General features: G+C 37.1%; 1 protein-coding gene across 5 annotated transcripts in view; it reads right to left on the bottom strand.

Moving 5' to 3' along the window:
- Positions 1 to 1,403: 1,403 nt before the first annotated feature.
- The window catches only part of LOC123536200 (uncharacterized), a 35,238-nt gene continuing 11,891 nt past the window's right edge, over positions 1,404 to 24,750 (bottom strand). For all 5 annotated transcript variants that reach the window (XM_053528543.1, XM_053528540.1, XM_053528545.1 and 2 more), the window contains 8 exons: positions 24,095 to 24,219; positions 23,315 to 23,519; positions 22,965 to 23,008; positions 19,792 to 19,858; positions 15,656 to 15,681; positions 13,464 to 13,568; positions 8,946 to 9,164; positions 1,404 to 7,317 (listed from right to left, as the gene is read on the bottom strand). In XM_053528543.1, coding sequence (XP_053384518.1) covers positions 7,264 to 7,317; positions 8,946 to 9,164; positions 13,464 to 13,568; positions 15,656 to 15,681; positions 19,792 to 19,858; positions 22,965 to 23,008; positions 23,315 to 23,519; positions 24,095 to 24,219 — 845 coding nt within the window. In that variant the 3' untranslated portion in view covers positions 1,404 to 7,263. The remainder of the gene's footprint in view (positions 7,318 to 8,945; positions 9,165 to 13,463; positions 13,569 to 15,655; positions 15,682 to 19,791; positions 19,859 to 22,964; positions 23,009 to 23,314; positions 23,520 to 24,094; positions 24,220 to 24,750) is intronic.

Below are 24,750 nucleotides of genomic sequence, written 5' to 3' on the forward strand. Positions count from 1 at the left end.
TGGTTTATACTGTTAATTAGTCACAATAAGGGTCATTTTAATTAGTCAGTTATTATATGGTGAGAAAAAATATATTTTCAAGACAGCAGATTTATAGGAGAATAGATTTGGATTTCCAAGTAGAAACATCGTGGTTTTCCACTAGAACACTAGAATTGTTAATACTTAAACCTTTTTTTCTAATTTTTTTTTAATACGGATAACCGTGTGAAAATTGTTATTTGTTGACTGTGTGGTTCTCCACCGAAGAAAAATAAAGAAGATAATCTGGAACTGTGTTTTATCATTTGGACATAATAAGTAATGTCATAGTGCCGCAGAATTAAAACATTCAATAATATTTTTCAGCATCACACCATCATGTAATATCAGAGATAAAGTGGAAGTGTATAAAAACTTGAATCAAGGTGTGAAACCGAACAGACGCCCACACAGACGTCAGGTTGAGTAGGATAGCTCTTTATATACTTTGTATAGTTGAACTCTGAACTGCAGGATACAAGTCAACAAGAAAATGTTACTAGCAGACTGATGTTGGTGGATGGGGCATATAAAACTAAAGTTGTTGGAGGACTCCAAAGTACAACTATTCAAAGGTCTTGTTACTAAAAGAGTATTTATTTATTTATTTATTTGGGTTTTACGGCGCACCAACACAGTATATGTTATATGGTGCCAAACAGGACTACAAATTTTGGTTTCACATCTCATTTACATCGAAATAAAAACGTGAGGTATGGAATCAAAATTTGCATACCTGCTGGAATCACAGAGTTACAGCAAAACCAAGTGTTAAGACCCTATTAGTCGCCTCTTATGATCATGCAAGGGTAAGGCAGTGGTTCCAATTCTTTTCGTACATAGATTGTCCCAGAACCACATGGGGCTACTAAAAAAGTAAACAAATGAAAACAGACATAAACAAGTACAAGCAGGCAATGTTGCAGAACTTCCTTTCTAAATGAAATAAGAGACTGCATTTTTTTGACCTTTTTTCTGTTAAACTGAAGGGGCATAACTTTGGGAAAAAGCAATGTTTTTGGAACTGTGTACTGCATGTCAGATTATGACAATGAATAAGTGTGAAAAGTTTCAAGTTTCAGTGGTTTCTCAGATTCCAGCTTACACAAAAAATAGGTCAAAAAAATGCAAAAAAGGAGTTATGGAACCTGCACAATGTATGTCAGATCATCACAATGAACAAATGTCTGAAGTTTCAATTGAGCCAATGACACATGGGTTAGTGCAACAGCTCTACCTATTTGAACAGTCGAGCTAAAAATTAATTGTCCTAGTAAGTCAAACATTAAGTTGTTAAAAAATACACCCAAGCTACAGTGTGTAGCAAGTTCATCTAAATGTTAAACAATGTATGGAATAGTAAAACCTTATAAAGACAACTATTAACCGAAAATGTTTTATTGCAAAAAATCTTTTGATGCATGAATATAGCATATATAGCTGATTTAGACATTCAAATAGGTTATATCACTATATTTTACATTGGCTATGTATCATAGTAAAATGTATTACTGAAAAGAAACAAAACTAATAAGCCAAAACCAGTTGTGACCAAATTATCCCAACATATGAGAAAAATTAAAGACATACAATGCTGATCTCTCACCAAAATATTTCATTATCTGATACAGCAAAACACAGATCACTTGCTTTCACAAGATGAGCAAATTGGTCAGGATATCCCACGCTTCAAGGCATAGACTCATACATTGATATCGGAAAATGTCTTTAAGAGCACATGAATTACTGGAGAGTCTGGGCACTAGAGACAGCAATATTCCAGTGCTGAGAGTCTGGGCACTAGAGACAGCAAGATTCCAGTGCTGAGAGTCTGGGCACTAGAGACGGCAATATTCCAGTGCTGAGAGTCTGGGCACTAGAGACGGCAATATTCCAGTGCTGAGAGTCTGGGCACTAGAGACGGCAATATTCCAGTGCTGAGAGTCTGGGCACTAGAGACGGCAATATTCCAGTGCTGCAAGTCTGGGCACTAGAGACGGCAATATTCCAGTGCTGAGAGTCTGGGCACTAGAGACGGCAATATTCCAGTGCTGAGAGTCTGGGCACTAGAGACGGCAATATTCCAGTGCTGAGAGTCTGGGCACTAGGGACGGCAATATTCAAGTGCTGAGAGTCTGGTGACGGCAATATTCCAGTGCTGAGAGTCTGGGCACTAGAGACAGCAATATTCCAGTGCTGAGAGTCTGGGCACTAGAGACAGCAATATTCCAGTGCTGAGAGTCTGGGCACTAGAGACAGCAATATTCCAGTGCTGAGAGTCTGGGCACTAGAGACGGCAATATTCCAGTGCTGATTTAATTCAACAAAATCCTGATCAAACATATATAACTAGTCTACATGTATAACCTGTTTATGCATCAGTCACACCTATACCATACCTAGTAACAGCCAATTGTTAGAAAACTTCAGATTACACATTCATACTGTGTTTACTTATACATCATGTGTGTAGTATTTTAAGCCTAACATACAGCGTTGTTTGTTCACACAAACTCGACAATTTTATGGTTAAAGAAATACTGTGCATTTTTAAGATATAAAATTTTATATAATACATGTCTATAACTTTATTTGTGAAATCAACACATCTCGCATGTTAATGTTACATAAATGAGTAAGGTTTAGTCACACACAATTAAGTGAACTAACATAATCTTTACAGCTAAATGTCCGACCCTAAAAACAATACGGTTACCGAATTACAACAGGCAATCATCCTATGAAGTGTTCAACTACCGCAGGCCAAAGCATTCTCTAGTTATTTTCAATTTCGACATCACTGCGACCTTGACCTACTGACCTTAAAGCAAAAGACGTCAAACACAATCATATATGAAGTTTGACCACTGACAAAACATTTCTTCAGGCATTTACAAGAAACAGTTTGGTGTTCAGGTTACTGTGACCGCGGCCTTTTACTACCTGTCATCTACTGAACACCAGCAGTCACCCTACAGACTGTACACCAAAGTATACTCTAGTTACTGATTGGAAAATCAAAGCATCAATCAATGGATTGACTGACATGAGCAAAACAAAGTACTGTCCCTTTTTCGAATGGGGGTGGATGGGGGAAGGGGACATAAAAAATGCAAGATCATTTAATGCAATCTCTTCTCATGTTTTAAGAGCCAGAAAAATATCTATCCTACTAAATTTCACAACAAAACTTATAAAACCTTTATATCAACTCTTCCTCCAAAAATCTGTTTGTAAACATTAACACAAGTGTTATCTTGAAAGACTTTTGGCCATCTGTTAAACTAAACTTACGGCTTTGTCATATATTTAGATTATTGAGAATAAAACCAAGATCCAGAAAGTTGAAACATAATATATACCTTAAAAAAGCAGTAATTTATAACGTTTATAAATTAAGCAATATTCTTTTTAAAGATCAAAAAGAGATGTTAACTTTGCTAAACACATATACCCACAAAGGTGGTACTTTGAAGAAACCTATGTGTTCTGGCTGAAGTATACTGTGACACTGACCAAATGTTCCCCAAAACAATAGGCATAGCCAATCATTCAATGGAGTTAGATGAATGTAGACTCGAGTATTCACCAGAAAGCCATTTTAGTCTCAGTCAAGGTAACAGTGGCCTTAACCTTTGATCAACTGATTTCTTAATCTGAGAAAAGGCAATCATTTTATAAAGTTTGGTTGTTTTAGGCCCAAGCATTCTCTAGTTATTTACCAGAAACCAAATTGTTAGGTTGTAACTGTACGCTTGACCTTTGGCTCCATTAACAATTGGGGGCCATCTATTGAAAACAGGTAATCATTCAATGTAGTCTGAATGTCATAGATTCGGACACCTCCAATATTTCATCTGAAAATATTTTTATTCTCAAGGTTACTGTAACCTTGACCTACTGACCCCAAAACAATTGGGGTCATCCAACAGTAATACACAGTCAACCTTTTAAATTTGGAGGTCTCGGCCCTAATCTGTTCTAAAGTTATAGGCCTGCTTTGACTTCAACCTTTGATCTACTAGACCCCATTACAACACTGGTCATCTAATGGCCACAGGCAATCATCACATGACGTTTGACTACTGTAGGCCCAAGATCTCTAGTTATCAATCTGAAACCAGATGGTCTACCAAATAACAGGCAAGAAAACAATATACTGTCCTCAAATGTGGGGGAAAGGGCATAAATATTAATGACAAAAGTTTTGCATCTTATATTTCCAAATGATGTCATAAATCAATTTTCTTTAATCAGTGGCAACTTTCTTTCATCTAATGATAGAAAATATGACTTTCTTTTCACCTAATGATAGAAAATATGAAGTAACAAGAGCTGTCTGTTGACAGCGTGCTCAACTATTCAAACAGTTGATGTAAGTATGGGTTCCTAGTTATTTTTCTAATGGTCCAGCTAAAAAGATGTGAGTAGAAAAGTTATTTCCTTTGGCCTACACATAGAGACCATGATGGAAAGCAAGTGTTCAAAGATTCAAAGGCATATATTAAAGTCTTGAAAAAATATGGAATGGTACACGAAAGTCAAGTAATTTCTATGTCAAAAAAGGGCCATAACTAAGCCAAAATCCTTGTCCTAGTTATGTAGTCTTGCCTACATATGAAGACTATGATGGTAAACAAGTTGTCAAAGTTTCAAAGCCATATGTCAAACAGCTTAGACAAAAAATGGGCTGGTACGAAAAACTTAACTGATTTCAAAGTCCAAAAACAGCCAAAATTCAGCCAAGTATCTTTACTATAGTTACATACCCTTGACTACAGATGGAGATCATGACAATGAACAAGTGTTCAAAGTCTTAAAGCCACATACCGAATAGTTTTGACAAAACGTGGATTTGTTCAAAAACTGGACCAATTTCCAGGTCTAAAAAGAGCCATAATTCAGCCCGAGCCAAAATACTTGACAGAGTTATATACTCTTGCCTACAGACAGAGACTGTTATAGGTCACAAACAGGTAAATAGTTTTCCCTATATATTCTATATAAAACTGACATTTTTTAAAGAGCTACCAAACATAGCTAGACCCATTTCAGAGAACAAATCCTTACCTCACTTTAAAGAGTTATGATAAAACTGATATAAAATGAAGAGAAAAGTAGGGTCATGTATCTTCTAAGAGAGATTTCTCTGGTCACATCTGCTTACTGTAAAATCACAACAAAATCACACTGCTCTGACCTGGAAGTACTACTCATACTAAAATTGAGCTTCACTTCACCAAATACAACCTGCTCTCCCATTTTTCCTACCAAAATGTCAAAAACACATCCACAATGAAATTTAAACAGAAACTAGCTTTAATTTAGACCTCTGTTGCCATGCCAAGTGAAAAATTAGTGTTCAAATACCTGGCAGCCATTAGACAACTAGACCAGATGGCTCCTATGCTGGTTCCTTTACTTTAGTTAGGCCTATAATAAACAAGTGATAAAAGTTTCAAAGCCATGTCAGTTTACACAAAATATGAACTGGTACGAAAAATTTTCAAGATTGTAAGTTAAAAGGGGCCATAATTCAGTCAAAATCCTTGACAAGTTATGTACTCTCTTGCCTAAAATTGGACATGGTGATGGTACACATGTGTTGAAAGTTTCAAAGCTATATGACAAGAGGTTTTGTGGACTGGTATGAAAAACTTAACCAGGGTGTGACACCGACGCTGATGTTGTGGTGAGTCAGCTCTCCTTATTTCAAATAGTCAGGCTAAACACTATGACAAGATTCAATAGCAACATTCCAGCATTTATCTGCACAAGAAAACGCCATCAAAATTGTGTTTTTTTTTCACAGACTTTATTCATGATCGGAATTTTTCAATCAGTTCAGCAACTAGATGTGTGTCCATAGGACACAGGTGCCCCCACCCCTACCACTGTAACATGGTTTAATGACTCAGGTTAAACAATTTTTAAGATGTTTGCAACACGAACTTTTAAGAACCTTATGTGTATTTTTCACTTAGTTGACCATAACTCTGGCCTAGCTGGGTAAAATCCTAAAGAGAACACTTCATAGGCTATAAAACAATCCTCTAATGTTTTATGATTCTAGGTCAAGAACATTTTAACATTTTAACATACATGTTTCACAAACTCATTTTTTTTTTTTGTAAGTCTGGACAAGAAGTCTGATTTTGTGTAGTGAAATAATGACTATAGGTAAAATATTTACAGAGCTATGCACGACAGAACATTAAAAAGACAATTTTTTCCTAGGTCAGGGGCCATAACTCCTACAATATTGAATGAATCCAGACGCGAAACCCCAGGTGCACAACTGCACATGCTAACCAACATTCCTGTAAACTTTGGTGACTCTAGGTCAAATACTTTTAGAGCTACGCCCGACACAACATTAAAATAACAAATTTTTAACTAAGTCAGGGGCCATAACTCCTACATGACTGAATGAATCCAGACGCGAAACCCCAGGTGCACAACTGCACATGCTGACCAACATTCCTGTAAACTTTGGTGACTGTAGGTCAAATACTTTTGGAGCTACGTGCAACACAACATTAAAATGACCAATTTTTAACTAAGTCAGGGGCCATAACTCCTACAATACTGAATGAATCCGGACGCGAAACCCCAGGTGCTCAACTACACATGCTGGCCAACATTCCTGTAAAGTTTTGTGACTCTACGTCAGATACTTTTGGAGCTAGACGCAACACAATACTAAAATGACCAATTTTTACAAAGTCAGGGGCCATAACTCCTAAACGACTGAATGAATCCGGATGCAAAACCACAGGTGCACAACTACACATGCTGACAAACATTCCTGTAAAGTTTTGTGACTCTACGTCAAATACTTTTGGAGCTAGGCGCGACACAACATTCTAGGAAGGACGGACAAGAGCAAATATATGCCCCCACCACTTGGGGGGGGGGGGGGGTTGGCGCATGCACAATCCCACAGTATCCTACGTTTTAATCAGGTTAAATTCTTTACTGCAGAAAAAAATTGATCCTCGCATGCAGAACTACATGAACTGGAAATCAATGGTGACATGGCTTACTGAATACAATGAATAGATTAAGCACGAAAATGAACACAGGTAACACATTTCCTTCTGCTACAATATATGAAGTGTATTCACTAATTAAGGATATATTAACAAACAGTTAATCTTTCACAAGTTTCACAATGTGGCTTCACAGGTATATGTAAAGATTGTCTAGTATCACATGGCGGGACAGTTCTGAGGTAGTTTCTCATGGAGAATTCACTTTAACTTCAACACGGCATATTGGACAAGTTGCATTTTTCTGGAAAAAAAAAAAGAGACAAAATAATTACGTCCAGATAACTTCAACCATAGATACCATAAAACAAGGAAATTGCCATGCCTCAAAAATACTGATTAACCCTGAAAGCAATAATCTAGTAGATAAATCAAACAGATTATAACAGAATTTACCATTTAATTTTGCTGACAAACAGTATGTACCAGAAAAACTGGATTTCGAAAATATATAACAATGTACAATGAACTTGATTCATAGCTAATACTGCGGAAATTCTAAGGTAATGTCTCTTCCTATTTTACTGTTGACTATCTGAACATGTTTGACTCCATTATACATAGAAACCCTAAGTTTAACATGTACATGAAAACCCTCGAAACCTTCAGTCCAAGATGTACATGGAAAACTTTCAGTCTAATGTGTACATGTAAACCCTCAGTCCAACATGTACATGGAAAGCCTTCAGTCCAACATGTACATGGAAAACCTTCAGTCTAATGTGTACATGTAAACCCTCAGTCAAACATGTACATGGAAAGCCTTCAGTCTAATGTGTACATGGAAAGCCTTCAGTCAAAGGTGTACATGGAAAGCCTTCAGTCCAACATGTACATGGAAAACCTTCAGTCTAATGTGTACATGTAAACCCTCAGTCCAACATGTACATGGAAAGCCTTCAGTCCAACATGTACATGGAAAGTCTTCAGTCTAATGTGTACATGGAAAGCCTTCAGTCCAACATGTACATGGAAAGCCTTCAGTCTAATGTGTACATGGAAAGCCTTCAGTCAATCATGTACATAGAAAGCCTTCAGTCCAACAGTTACATGGAAAACCTTCAGTCTAATGTGTACATGTAAACCCTCAGTCAAACATGTACATGGAAAACCTCAGCCCAACATGTTCATGGAAAACCTTCAGTCCAATATGTACATGGAAAACCCTCAGTCAAACATGTACATGGAAAATCTTCAGTCCAACATGTAAATGGAAAACCTTCAGTCCAAATGTACATGTAAACCCTCTGTCCAACATGTACATGGAATACATTCAGTCCAACATATACATGGAAAAACCTCAGTCCTACATGTACATGGAAAACCCTCAGTGCAACAAGTACATGGAAAACCTCAGCCCAACATGTTCATGGAAAACCTTCAGTCCAACATGTACATGGAAAATCTCAGCCCAACATGTACATAGAAAACCTTCAGTCCAACATGTACATGGAACACCTCAGCTAACATGTACAAGAAAAACCTTCAGTCCAACATGTACATGGAGACCCTCAGGTCAACATGTACATGGAAAACCTTCAGTCCAACATGTACATGGAAAAACCTCAGTCCAACATGTACACTGAAAACCTTCAGTCCAACATGTACATAGAAAATGTCAGCCATACATGTACATAGAAAATTTCAGTCCAATCTGCCTGTACACTGAAAACCCCACACATAGTAACTATGGAAGAGCAAATGGTTTGCAGGTAGTTTTTCTTCACTTGTTAAATAATTTTTCAAACTACCACTGTTTAAAACAGAAATGACAGTAGTGGTCTTTAATTTAGTCAGGCTGACACTGATCGAGTAGAGAAAGAAAAACAGTTCACTATAATCTAAAATCTCACATTTTTAAATTAGAATTACCTTTATCCATTTATCAATACAAAGACAGTGGAATGAATGAAAACAAGGAAGAATTTTCTGGCTGTCCCCATCCTCATAATCTGTCATACAGATGTTACATTCCTCAATCTCCTGGCCTACTGTCTTCTTATACGATACAACTGGAAGTCGACCCAAATCTGACTTTGACAGCCCCTTATCTTTCGCATCACCCAACATCTCTGCTAGATTCATAAGGTGCTGCAAAGCAAAAACACAAATTTCATCTAAGTCTACTTACTAACAAGAATGTAAGATCTCAAAATTACCAGTACATGAAACAAGAGGCAAAAATTGGCCTAAGACGCTCACCTGAAGAAAACCTTAACCGTCTGACTTTGCTTCTAAATAGGTTTGGTGAAAATCCTTTAAGCTGTTTACTAAAACAAAATTTATCTTTAAAAAATTCTATATTTTGCTGTCACACACCAAAAACACACAACCACCAGAAGAAATCATTTAAAGGTATTACTATTTAAACTCCAGTAGTCCCTTAAAGAGCACAAGTGCCTCCATTTGGACACATTTGACGTAAGACCTTATTATGATGTTACACAGCAAGTTTGATGAAGATCAATGAAGCGGTTCATGAGAAGAAATACTTTAAAGGTATTTCTATTTCAAGCTCTAGAGGCTCCTAAAATGTGCCAAGTGCCCCCAATTGAACAAACATGGTAAAGGAACATATAATGATGCTCCAGACATAGTTGGATGAAGACCCATCCAGGAGAGAATGAGAATAATTTAGTTTAAGGTATTTCTATTTTTAACTCTAGCAGCCCCTAAAAGAAGCCAAGGTGAACCAATTAAACATATTTGTTAAAGGACCTAATAATGATGCTACAAATCAAGTTTGATGAACATCCATCAAGTGGTTCATGAGAAGAAGTCATTTAAAGACATTTCTAGTTTTAACTCTAATGGCCTTTAAAAGGGGCCAAGCACATCCCCAAATGAACAAATTTTGGAGAGGACATTATAATGATGCTACAGACCAAGTTTGATGAAAATCCATTTATTGGTTCATGAGAAGTAGTGGTTAAAAGGTATTTTTATTTTTACCCCTAGCCGCCCCTAAAAGGGGCCAATTGCTCTGATTTGAATAAGTTTGGGAGAGGACCTTCTAATAATGCTACAGGTCAAGTTTGATGAAAATCCATCAAGCAGTTCATGAGAAAAAATTGTTTAAGGGTATTTCTATTTTTAGCTCTAGTGGTCCCTAAAAGTGGACAAGTGCCCCCAATTGAACAAATTTGAGAAAGGACCTTATAATGATCCGCTAGACAAGGTATGTCTCTAAATTGTTTTTTGTACTTGTAGCATGTGTAGATATTGAGTTCTGCTCAACCTGGGGCTAGAGGGTGTGGACTGTAGCATGCATTTCAACTACCATCTATGAACAGGCTCAATCAACCGAGCCTGCAACATTTTCCTTTTTGTCGTGTTGAGCGACCTGTGGAGTTTCCACTTTTTCTATTTTGATAATCAAGCGGTTCATGAGAAGAAGTTGTTTAATGGTTTTTCTATTTCTAACTCTAGCAGCTCCTAAAAGGGGCCAAATGAACAATGTTGGTAAGGATCTTATAATGATACTACAAATAAAGTTTGATGAAGATCCATCAAGTGATTCATGAGAAGGAGTCCTTTAAAGGCATTTTTAATTTCAGCTCTGGCAGTCCCTAAAAGGGGCCAATCATCCCCATTTCAACAAAAGAAGGAGGACCTTATAATGGGGCAACAAACCATGTTCGATGAAGATCCATCCAGCAGTTCATCAGAAGAGGTTGTTTAAAGGTACTTCTAACTTTAACTCAAGCAGCCCCTAAAAGGGGCCACGTGTCCCCATATTTATAAAATTGGGAGCGGACCTTTTAACAATGCTACAGACAAAGTCTGATGAAGATCCATTAAGCAGTTCTTGAGAAAAGGTCTTTCAAAGGTTTTTTTTTATTTTTAGCTCAAGTGGCCCCTAAAAGGGAAGTGCCCCCATTTGAACAAACTTGGGAGAGGTCCTTATAATGATGCTACAGATCAAGTGTAATGAAGATCCATCAAACGCTCCATGAGAAGAAGTCCTTTAAAGGTATTTCTAGTTTTAGCTCTAGTGGCCCTTAGAAGGGGCCCAAGTGCCCCCATTTGAACAAATTCTTTCAAGTGAGCTAAAAAGTCAAGGTCTAAGGAAGAATTTTTGACAACCTGGAGAAAATATATCGAGTATTGAGATGTGTTTATAAGATCCAAATTTTGTGTCTGAAATTTCTAGCTATTCCATCAAGAGGAAATTTATAAATTTACAGTAGTTTACAATCCTATTTTGTTAAAACTGGGGAAAGACTAGAACTACTGTTTGATCCCATATTTTCCCTTGAATTCTCTTTAAACATTCAGCGCCCGCCCGCTTAGCTCAGTAGGGAGAGCGTTGGTCTACGGATCGCGGGGTCGCGAGTTCGATCCTCGGGCGGGGCGTATGTTCTCCGTGACGATTTGATAAAAGACATTGTGTCTGAAATCATTCGTCCCCCACCTCTGATAATTCATGTGGGGAAGTTGGCAGTTACTTGCGGAGAACAGGCTTGTACTGGTACAGAATCCAGGAACACTGGTTAGATTAACTGCCCGCCGTTACATGACTGAAATACTGTTGAAAAACGGCGTTAAACCCAAAACAAACAAACAAACAAATAAACATTCAGCATTCTAAAGAACTTCAATGGTAGTAACAGGAACATTTTGTTTAATTTTCAAAAGATCCAAGTTCTGAATGTACTGTATCTACAACAAGAGCACCGCCTTGCGGGTGCTGACGCTCATCTGATTTTTTTTGTATAATAGAAATATTGTCCTACCCATGATTTTCTAAGTCTAAAAAGGGCCATCACTCTTGCAAAAAGCAGGATAGAGTTATGTTTCTTGATGTACAGTGTCCACTTATGATGGTGAAAAACTGTTGCAAGTTTTAAAGCAATAGCTTTGATAGTTTATGAGAAAAGTTGACTTAAACATAATACTCAACCAAGAAAATGATTTTTCTAAGTCCAAAAGCGGCAATAATTATTGCAAAAAGAAGGATGGAGTTATGTTGCTTGCTGTACAGGGTCAGCTTATGATGGTGAACAGGAGTTGCAAGTTTTAAAGCAATAGCTTTGATAGTTTAAGAGAAAAAGTTGACATAAACATAAAACTTAACCAAGAAATCTGATATTTTCTAAGTCCAAAAGGGGCCATAAATCTTGCAAAAAGCAGGATGGAGTTATGTTTCTTGCTGTACAGGGTCAGCTTATGATGGTGAACAAGTGTTGCAAGTTTTAAAGGAATAGCTTTGATAGTTTAGGATAAAAGCTGACCTAAACATAAAACTTAACCAAGAAAACTGATTTTCTAAGTCCAAAAGGGGCAATAATTCTTGCAAAAAGCAAGATGGAGTTATGTTTCTTGATGTACAGGGTCTGCTTATGATGGTGAACAAGTATTCCAAGTTTCAAAGCAATAGCTTTCATAGTTTAGGAGAAAAGTTGACCTAAACATAAAACTTAACCAAGAAATCTGATATTTTCTAAGTACAAAAGGGGCCATAAATCTTGCAAAAAGCAAAATGGAGTTATGTTTCTTGCTATACAGGGTCAGCTTATGATGGTGAACAAGTATTCCAAGTTTCAAAGCAATAGCTTTGATAGTTTAGGAGAAAAGCTGACCTAAACATAAAACTTAACCAGGCAACGCCGACGCAGACGCCGACGCCGACAACCGCTCAAGTGATGACAATAACTCATTTTTTTTCAAAAAATCAGATGAGCTAAAAATGATTTAAAGGATATAATTCCGAATCTTACCAGTCCAAATTTTGCTTACAAGGGCAAATTAATATAATATACTACAAACACATTTGTATTTCTAAAATACAACAGAACTTCAAACTTCAGTTTTTTTTCCATGATGACAAGAAAGAAAATATTTCATATCGGCTGCATGACATCATTTTCATTTGTGTCGTCTCTTTAAAACGTTCATTAACCACAATATTTCAATTCAACTTTGACAAAAAAAAATTAATAACATTTTTACAACAATAGTAAGTCAAGATGTGATTGTAAAAAGACACTATTAGCTCTGCATGCAGAAATATGGACTTTAAGGAATATATACTTTTAAGGAATATTACTACACTCCTAAAATCGTACAATATCTCTGTCTCAAAATTTGTAAATATTCACAATACAGATCTAATATCTGAATTATCCTGAAAACCTCCAAACACATCACCTATATGACCTCCACCTCATACTTTTCCCCTTCCTCATAATCTCCCCTCCTGAACATAAAACCTCCAAACACACCACCTACATGACCTCTATCCCATCTTACCTCATAATCTCCCCTCCTGAACATAAAACCTCCAAACACACCACCTACATGACCTCTATCCCATCTTACCTCATAATCTCCCCTCCTGAACATAAAACATCCAAACATATCACCTCTACAACCACTGTACCACCTTACCTCATAATCATTCCCTCCTGCAGCTGGACTTAACATAAAACCTCTAAACACATTATCCCCTCTACGACCTCTGCCCCTTCTTCTTCTACCACGATTCGGGGAATGCTAAAATACAGGCATATATTCTGATTGAAATTTGAAAATACAATGTAAACAATTATCAAACACTAGTTACATGTAGTTCCTATCTCTAACTTTGATTATAATAGTAGTATAGTAAACAAAAAGAAGAGTGCAGAACTTAATGCCCATCACATCAGATTACTTTTGACTTTTAAAATACTTAGCAGATTTGTTGTCAATTTTCTCAATTTCTGCTAATCCAAGGGCCATTACTCCAATGCAACTCAATCTATCCAAATGGTTACCTCACTTGGCCAACCATAAATGTTTGGACTAAGTTTGATTAACATTGGATAAGAAATGCTTATGTAAGTAAGTGGACACTGTTAATTTTTAACAATTTTAAGTGATTCAAGGGTTGTAACTCATTAGTGACTGGGAGTATCTATCTGTTTATCAGTTTATCAAATTTGTCCAAGATAATGTCCATAAACATGTAATACACCCTGTTTCACAGATATATAAAAACAAGTTGAACAGCTTTGAACATACACTTAAAGCAGCCAGGAATTCAATTAATTCCTGGAACTTAGTCCTGTGATGCTTGTCCTGGATGCTAGTGCTAATATCAATGCACCATGACAGACTTCCGGAAATTTGTCGGTCCGACGCACATGACCAAAACTTTTGACGCAGCCCACCATTCCTTAATTTGGACTGACTGGCATTTATCGTACCCAGAGAACCGCAACATCTCGGACAACACATCAAAATGGCGTCACTAAAATACTTAAGATAAATTAACGCCCTACAATCGTAGTGAAAAGAATTTTTTTATGAAAATAAGAGGGTTAACTGAACATTTAACAAGAAATGGACTAAAACTCGCACCTGGTTTTCAGGTTCTGTCTTGAGCATTTTTTTCGGTCCGGCATATTGTTTTTGGTCCGGCAGATTTTTAGGCATTTCTGGACCGAATGCCTGGCCATTTTTTCCAACTTTCCTGAAGTCTGCCATGATGATCAAATGCTTTTGAAACACTTGAACAGGTTAAGCTCAACTGTTAGCAAAAGCACTGAATCTGATTATTTGAATACCACTTTGTGTACGCTCAAAAACTTCAAAAATAGCCCATGTATTTGGAAAATCTTATCCAAGAAGATTATCATAATGCGGATATTTATGAAATAAGGTTATGAAGGTGGTCATTTGTCTGTGCTAATTGAAGCAAGACTACCCATCATCAAGCTCATATTCGGGCAAGTTTTATTGAGATATACAGAGATTTGGCTGTTGTTGCCCAAAAAGAATATCGAATCTCCAGTTTAAGTTGTACACCATTAAAAGATAAACAAACTGGCTTGTTTGTCCAATGATAGAAAGATTGATTTTCAGTTTGTTACACACTAAGGTAATTGACTTAACTGTAAACATTCATGTGGTTTCAAACGAAGAACCCTAGATCCGCAGCCTGTCCAATGTAATTTTGGTGGCTCTCCCGTACCAATATAACTTGTTGCTGTTTAGTAGGTTTGCCTTATAGAATTTCAATAAAAGATTTCGAAAAACACTTTTGCAAAGAATAAAAGTTGATAATGATTTTAATTAATAGATCTTTAATTTAATGAAAGTCAGGAATTTTTTTTATAAAGTTGTTGTTCGTGAGTTTGACTCAACATTCAAAAATATATTATTTTCATAAATGCGTGCTGTGAATTTTGTATAACATTAATTACTGCTTTAACTACACTTCAAGCAACAACGGTCACGCTTCAAGTACCACAAAAGAAACCACCATATTGGATCAGATTTAATAAATAATAATAAATGGATATAAAAATACTCGATTACAAGTTGCAAGAATGAAATAATTGCCTGGAGCTATATATGGATGAGGCATTCTTAAAGTCCCCACCCCCCACCAGTGTATTTGTAAGTAAAATCTATCACACTATGTATGTAAATTTATCACACTATGTATGTAAATTTATCACAATAAATGTAATGAGATTGTATGTAATGAGATTGTGTATTCAGAGAAAAATTCTCATCCATCAAAGTCCAGCAGCTAGGCAAAATGGCAGACCCCTGGGAGGTGAACATGTGAGAGAAGTTGTTATAATACTTACACCTAACCACTGATCAAACTGCACATCTGAAATTAAATACATCAGGATTAATAAAGCAACAAGAGTGATTTATAAAAACACATACTCATTTTGAAATACCCCGCTGTGTAATTTTCAATATTAAATCTACTGTTGCCTTCACGTTTTGTCTTTTTCATCAATGACCAAGAAGAACATTTCAAATTTGCCGTAATCAAGAATCAAGTTTGCAACTGCTATATTACCAGTCATCTGTTTGACATGTTGTGCTTATGAGTGTGCCACTGGACAACATTACACCATATATGGATGATTTGGCACAAGACATCTATATTAGTTTCACTTGCTTTGTACTTCCTACACACATGAAAGGGTATAGACCACCTGAGTCTGGATATAAATTAAGCACAAGGCACCTTCTAAAACTTTCCTGAAGTTAGCTATACACAAGCAAAATACATGAAATAGTAATGTACTACAGAAAATCAGGATATAATATAAGTACTTATACCTTGTTCTCTTTACAACAACCAAAATATGTATGTAGATATATGTTATATGAAATATTTTTCATGTTTTAAACACTGAATATTTATATTTGAGTTGAACTCTGAATGAGGTTCATATGCTTGTCAATGAAAAGAGAACTTAAATAGTTTCGTTACTCCCAAGCTGGCAACAAGTTCAGCAACAGACTTACCATGCTCCAAATTCAGCAACAGACTTACCATTATCCAAGCTCACAACAAGTTCAGCAACAGACATACCATGCTCCAAGTTTGCAACAAGTTCAGCAACAGACTTACCATACTCCGAGTTCAGCAATAGACTTACCATGCTCCAAATTCAGCAACAGACTTACCATTATCCAAGCTCACAACAAGTCCAGCAACAGACATACCATGCTCCGAGCTTGCAACTAGTTCAGCAACAGACTTACCATGCTCCAAATTCAGCAACAGACACACCATGCTCCAAGCTTACAACAAGTTCAGCAACAGACATACCATGCTCCAAGCTTACAACAAGTTCAGCAACAGACATACCATGCTCCAAACTTGTAACAAGTTCAGCAACAGACATACCATGCTCCAAGCTTACAACAAGTTCAGCAACAGACATACCATGCTCCAAGCTTACAACAAGTTCAGCAACAGACATACCATGCTCCAAGCTTACAACAAGTTCAGCAACAGACATACCATGCTCCAAGCTTACAACAAGTTCAGCAACAGACAAACCATGCTCCAAATTCAGCAACAGACACACCATGCTCCAAGCTTACAACAAGTTCAGCAACAGACACACCATGCTCTAAGCTTGTAACAAGTTCAGCAACAGACATACCATGCTCCAAGCTTACAACAAGTTCAGCAACAGACATACCATGCTCCAAGCTTACAACAAGTTCAGCAACAGACATACCATGCTCCAAGCTTACAACAAGTTCAGCAACAGACATACCATGCTCCAAGCTTACAACAAGTTCAGCAACAGACATACCATGCTCCAAGCTTACAACAAGTTCAGCAACAGACATACCATGCTCCAAGCTTACGACAAGTTCAGCAACAGACATACCATGCTCCATGCTTACAACAAGTTCAGCAACAGACACACCATGCTCCAAGCTTACAACAAGTTCAGCAACAGACGAACCATGCTCCAAGCTTACAACAAGTTCAGCAACAGACTTACCATGCTCCAAGTTCAGCAACAGACTTACCACGCTCGAAGTTTGCAACAACTTGTTGAACAAGGTCAGCAACAGACATACCATGCCCAGAATTCAGCAACAGACTTACAATGCTCCAAGCTTGTAACAAGTTCAGCAACAGACTTACAATGCTCCATCGCATGCAATAAGTTCAGCAACAGACACACCATGCTCCAAGCTTGCAACAAGTTCAGCAACAGACACACCATGCTCCAAGCTTACAACAAGTTCAGAAACAGACATACCATGCTCCAAGCTTGCAACAAGTTCAGCAACAGACACACCATGCTCCAAGCTTGCAACAAGTTCAGCAACAGACACACCATGCTCCGAGTTCAGCAATAGACTTACCATGCTCCAAGTTCAGCAACAGACTTTCCACGCTCCAAGTTTGCAACAACTTGTTGAACAAGTTCAGCAACAGACATACCATGCCCAGAATTCAGCAACAGACTTACAATGCTCCAAGCTTGTAACAAGTTCAGCAACAGACATACCATGCCTAGAATTCAGCAACAGACTTACAATGCTCCATCGCATGCAGTAAGTTCAGCAACAGACTTACCATGCTCCAAGCTTGCAACAAGTTCAGCAACAGACACACCATGCTCCAAGTTTGCAACAAGTTCAGCAACAGACACACTATGCTCTGAGTTCAGCAACAGACTTACCATGCTCCAAGTTCAGCATCAGACTCACCACGCTCCAAGTTTGCAACAACTTGTTGAACAAGTTCAGCAACAAACATACCATGCCCAGAATTCAGCAACAGACCTAACATGCTCCGAGCTTGCAACAAAATCAGCAACAGACTAAACATGCTCCGAGCTTGCAACAAATTCAGCAACAGACTTACCATGCTCCAAAGTTCAGCAACAGACATACCATGCTCCATGTTCAACAAAAGACTTACCATGCTTCGAGCATGCAACAAATTCAGCAACAGACACACCATGCTCAAAGCTTACAACAAGTTCAGCAACAGACATACCATGCTCCAAGCTTACAACAAGTTCAGCAACAGACATACCATGCTCCAAGCTTACAACAAGTTCAGCAACAGACTTACCATACTCCGAGCTTGCAACTAGTTCAGCAACAGACTTACCATGCTCCAAATTCAGCAACAGACTTACCATTATCCAAGCTCACAACAAGTTCAGCAACAGATATACCATTGTTGAGCTTGCAACAAGTTCAGCAACAGACATACCATGCTCCGAGCTTGCAACTAGTTCAGCAACAGACTTACCATGCTCCAAATTCAGCAACAGACATACCATGCTCCAAGCTTGTAACAAGTTCAGCAACAGACTTACCATGCTCCAAGCTTGCAACAAGGTCAGCAACAGACACACCATGCTCCAAGTTCAGCAACAGACTTACCATGCTCCAAGTTTGCAACAACTTGTTGAACAAGTTCAGCAACAGACATACCATTCCCAGAATTCAGCAACAGACTTACAATGCTCCAAGCTTGTAACAAGTTCAGCAACAGACATACCATGCCCAGAATTCAGCAACAGACTTACAATGCTCCATCGCATGCAATAAGTTCAGCAACAGACTTACCATGCTCCAAGCTTGCAACAAGTTCAGCAACAGACACACCATGCTCTGAGTTCAGCAACAGACTTACCACGCTCCAAGTTTGCAACAACTTGTTGAACAAGTTCAGCAACAAACATACCATGCCCAGAATTCAGCAACAGACCTAACATGCTCCGAGCTTGCAACAAAGTCAGCAACAGACTTAACATGCTCCGAGCTTGCAACAAATTCAGCAACAGATATACCATGCTCCAAAGTTCAGCAACAGACATACCATGCTCCATGTTCAACAAAAGACTTACCATGCTTCGAGCATGCAGCAAATTCAGCAACAGACACACCATGCTCCAAGCTTACAACAAGTTCAGCAACAGACATACCATGCTCCAAGCTTACAACAAGTTCAGCAACAGACATACCATGCTCCAAGCTTACAACAAGTTCAGTAACAGACTTACCATGCTCTGAGTTCAGCAACAGACTTAACATGCTCCGAGCTTGCAACAAGTTTGGCAACAAACTTACCATGATCCAAGTTGCAACAGACTAACCATGCTCCAAAGTAACATGTTCAGCAACTCTGTGCTTGCACTAAGTTCGGCTACAGACTTATCAAGCTTTAACTTCAGCAATAGATTAACCAAGTTGCAATTGACTAACCATGCTCCAAAGTAACATGTTCAGCAAGCTCTGTGCTTGCACTAAGTTCGGCTACAGACTTATCAAGCTTTAACTTCAGCAATAGATTAACCATGATCTGACCATTCACCAAGTTCAGTAACAGACTTACCAAGCTCTGTGCTTGCACTATGTTCAGCAATAGAGTTACCATGATCTGATCATGCACCAAGTTCAGCAACAGACTTACCAAGTTCAGCAATATACTTACCATACTCGGAGCTTGCACCAAGTTCAGCATTAATTGTTTCCATTGTTTGTTGTAACAACTGTAGAACCTGAAGCATAACATTTTACATGTAAATCACAGGAAGCTTGTTCAGAAAAGAACCACAATGCCTTTCTTTACAGCTTATAAGTATCAGAAGCCATGTCACAGAATGTGTAAATCAATCACCTTTGAAAAGGGAGATGAAGCAAAGTTATTGAATCTTTACATAAAAGTTTCAAATTTGAATCAGATTAGAAAAGGAGTGTGGCCTCAACAATCTCTTTTATAATAATGTCTAGTTTAGATAGCAAGGAAACAGTCTTTGAGCAAAATAAATACACATGAAAGAATTTTTTTTCTACAATTTATGTGACATACCATACACTCAGCTATAAATTGGAAGTAAGTAAAACAGGCAAATTTCTGAACTTCTGACAAAAGAATATTTAATATTACATCACTACATTAACAACAACAGCAACAGAGATTTTGTCTGATTCTGAAAAACAGATAAAAAGGAATAACACTTTTTGTCAATGACATTGTTAAATGAGATCTGAGATCCATAGTCACTGACTGTGACTGACAAAAGATGCAATTCACAAAAAAATGGACAATATCTATCAATCATAAATAGGTTAACAAGTGTGCCATAGTCACGAAATACACCCATCAAGTGCTTGTTAGAAGACAAGTTCTTGTTACAGAACTGTACATATGATTCAAATATCATGACAGTAGCTTCAAAAATACGAAAACAAGGGCTATCTTTAACAAGAGCTGTCCGTGAGACAGCCAAGCTCGACTATTCGAAATATTGTCCCAGAGGCAGGAAAATATTACCTAAAAAGGTTAAATATCAAAAGAGTTTTAAGTTCAAAAGAGGGAATAATTTGACCAAAATGCATATCAGTTATGGGACTTGCTGCTATCAACTAGTTTTATAACACCTAAGGCACATGTGAAGTTTCAATTCAATATCTGCATTAGTTTTGGAGATAGAAACTCGCATGTAAAACTTTAACCAGAATTTTCAAAGTCCAAAAGGGGGCATAATTTGCCCAAAATACATGCCAGAGTTATGGAACTTGATCCAGTGAGGTAAGTAATTGATCTAGAAAAAGAAAAAATAGGTTTCAAATCTATATGCCTTTTAGTAATAGCTGTATGTACTTGCACGCAAAACTTTAACCAGAATTTGCTAAGTCCAAAAGGGGGCATAATTTGGCCAAAATGAAGGTCAGAGTTATGGGACTTGCTGCTATCAACTTGTTTTATAACCCCGAACACATGTGAAGTTTTAAATCAATATCTGCATTAGTTTTGGAGATAATAACTTGCATGTAAAACTTTAACCAAAATTTTCTAAGTCTAAAAGGGGGCATAATTTGCTCAAAATACATGTCAGAGTTATGGGACTTGACCCAGAGAGGTTGGTTATTGATCTAGAAAAAGAAAAAATAAGTTTCAAAGCTATATGCCTTTAATTGATGGCTGTATGTACTTGCATGCAAAAACTTAACCAAGGTGTGACGCCGACGCCGACGCCAGGGTGAGTAGAATAGCTACACTATTCTTCGAATAGTCGAGCTAAAAACGATGGATGCTGCCCGGATTGCATATTTGTCAATGGATGTATAGCTAAGAATTTTAGTCTTAGTAGGTCTCTAGTCCAGGTATCCACACAACAAGTCTTGAGATGATAGGTCAAAGCACAGGTGAGTTTTGAAGAAAGGTTGAAAAATCTTTTTTTAATAATTAGGACCTTCACCTTCACCCAAGTGACCCCAAACCCAAGCAGCTGGTGCGTCTCTATGCCAGTTACACACATATCAAATCTTAAGGCCCTAGGTCAAAGAGTAAGTGTGTTTTCAGCAAAAGTTGAAAAATCTATTTTTTAATAACAGTGACCTTAATCCATTATCTGAGTGACCTTGACCTTAGACCTACAGACCTGGTTCTTGCACAAGACACTTTGTCTCATGGTGGTGAACATTTGTGCAAAGTTACATCAAAATTTCTCCATGCATGAAGAAGAAATGCTCCGGACAAAGTTGTCATTCTTGTATCTGACCTCTGACCTCTCAGTGTGACCTTGACCTTAGATCTCAGGGTTCAAATTTAGACAAGCATACAAGCTAAATGCTAGTGGAATTTGAGAACAGCTAGTGGGCTTGGAATGTACTAGCTAATTTCAGCTAGTCAATAATATACCAAGCAAATGTCTTCAAAGCTTGAATAAAGTTTGTTCTACAGGTATACATTTTTCTGCATGAAAGGAATGTTATCATTTATGTTTATAAATGATATTTCATTGTTCAACAAAACTGTGATATAATGCATGATTGCAGCTTGCATCAAGTTAACATGGAAAGATTTGACTTTATCTTGTAAATGGATAAAAATGGCACTAGCTATTTTAAGCTAATAAAATTTTTTTGTGACTGGCTACTTACAGAGATTAATCAGTAGGTTTTGGCTAGTAAAATATTAATAAAGTAATTAAATATTATTGTTTAATATTAGCCAGTATTTTTCATTTTAGCTAGTGAACAAAAAGGGCACTAGCTACTTTTAGCTAGTAGAAAATGTTGCTAAATTTGACCCCTGCTGATCTAGGGACCTGGTTCTTGCGCATATCACTCCATCTTATGATGGTGAACATTTGTGCCAAGCTACATCAAAATCCCTCCATGCATGAAGAAGAAATGCTCCAGACAAAGTTTGTGGACACCGCCCGCCCACCAAGGGCGTTCCCAGAATACGTCCAGTCTTTCAGACGGGTGTATAAAATGGGAGAAACGCTCATATCATCTGTATATAATTGATGTCTGACAAATTTTGTCAAATGTAATTATATATCTGGTTTAAAATTTAGTCTAACATAACCTGACACCTTTTCATATGATACAATGACCACTGAAAGATTGACATTACTGTATGATAAAATCACTGATTGATACAGTATATAAATTGTATGTCATAATAATATACTGAAAATGAGACATAGAACAGGCAAATAGTTGTGAATGTTGTGGTAAAATTGAAATAATATTCAGAAACAGTGATTTATTCTTGAGAAAATTTTCATATTTTCAGTCAGATGTGTGTCATTATCATTAAAGTATCAGGAAAAGTATTATCACACAGATATATATATAATATGAACTTACAGCTTCCTCTGATGCACTGTCTGGTCTGTCTCTTCTAGTTCGTACTGAAACAAAATGAAACAGCCAATAAAAACTTCTGAAACCTGTTCCTATCTTTCATCTTTACTTTTTTTCTTAGCTCTTTATGTTGTTCAATTTTAAAACACTGACAATTTTTTACATTCAGACTAGTACAATTTTTTATACATGTATAACAGTGTCCCAACCTGTCCTTTCACATGTTTTGTGTTTAAAAACTGCAAGAAACTTATTTTTTCTTTGTCCTTAATGTTTGCAAAAACAATGTAATGGATTATGGTATTTCCTTGGATGTTTGAGTAAACTTTTACAAATGAAAGCAATGACTTTACCTCCACCAACATTTCTTCTTCTTGTACCTCTGGATCTGACAGGTGAGTGCATGTGCCAATGATGACCTGCCTCCACTGATTGGTCAGGTAAGTTTGTAGCTCCAGAAGGTAGCCTTTCTGTACCCTGTGACTGTGTATCCATGTCACTGTGGCTGTGTGGATCACTATTCTGTAGGGCCATGGCAAACTCCATGTCCAACTGCTCCTGTAAAGAGATATTAGATCCCTGTAGAATTTCCCTTCCAACAGTAGTTAATGTTAGAAAGGTTACAGTCCCTCTTGTTCAAGTTATAGAGAACACTGTGATTTCCATTCTGTAGAGTCATTGAAATATGTCTATGAAATTCTAAAATATAGTACAGTATGAGGTACATATTCACTCTTAAATTGTCACACTATTTTTAGAAGGGGTTTATTTCAATGTCTTTATAGAGACTTACTACATTGGTCATCTATTATCACAAATTAAAAGAAGTTTGCCTACTGTCAAGCTTTTCATAGCAATAGTTTCTTTCGTTTTAGAACAGTTTCAGTGTGGTTCTATCCATCTCAAAACTTCTGACATTTATTTGGTAATGTACTGAAACTTAACAAGGTTTCCAGATCTATAAATTAACAGCGATTAATTCTAGCTAAGTACATGTAACAAACAAGAGTAAAGCTGTCAGACATGCATCTCAAACTAGAAGACAAAATTCTGAAATGCATTTGTAGCCTCAAGGTTTTTCTGCATTTCCAATTGTTTAAACTGTTTTGAAAGGTATGTGATTTTGTACGAACCTGCATTTGCCGTGCAAACTCTTCATCTGCCTCCAACTGTTTGATATGTTGCCAGGCTTTCTGTGTCTCAGGAGTAGTAGGGGTTTCCACCTCTATGGGGTTCTCACTGCTACCTGGTGCACTAACTGAAAAACAACAAATATTCATATATCTTAATATCAAACCCTGTGAAACAGAAAAATCATCTCCTAAAACTATTGGATAAACCAAACAGGTAGCTTGATACAACTATCTTCACATGTTGGACAAGGTTTAAAACAGCATAGTTAGTATTTATAAATGTTTCAAAAATGCTTATGCTTAAATTTGATTAAAATTGCAATATTGTGCATAGTGATACTGTATTGTGAATACTGGTACCTCAGATACGTTTATCAATGTGAATCCTACATCTATTTTCCCTTAAAATAGGTCATATTTTCCCCTTAGAGTTTAAGGAAATGTTCCGTAATAACGGTAATAATTATGCATAGTTAATAATTCTATGAAAGTCTGCGTTTATGATTTTTTCAACTCCAATTACCCCCATCTTGCTTCAAATTTACAATGGACTGATAATTATGTCACATTAACTGTGCTCACTATTCCTCAGGTGCCAAATTCATAAAGACATTGACATCAGTTCTTGCAAATTGGTATTGTGCCTGTTATGAAAA

Source organism: Mercenaria mercenaria, chromosome 17 (genome assembly GCF_021730395.1).
Source record: "Mercenaria mercenaria strain notata chromosome 17, MADL_Memer_1, whole genome shotgun sequence".
NCBI lineage: Eukaryota > Metazoa > Mollusca > Bivalvia > Venerida > Veneridae > Mercenaria > Mercenaria mercenaria.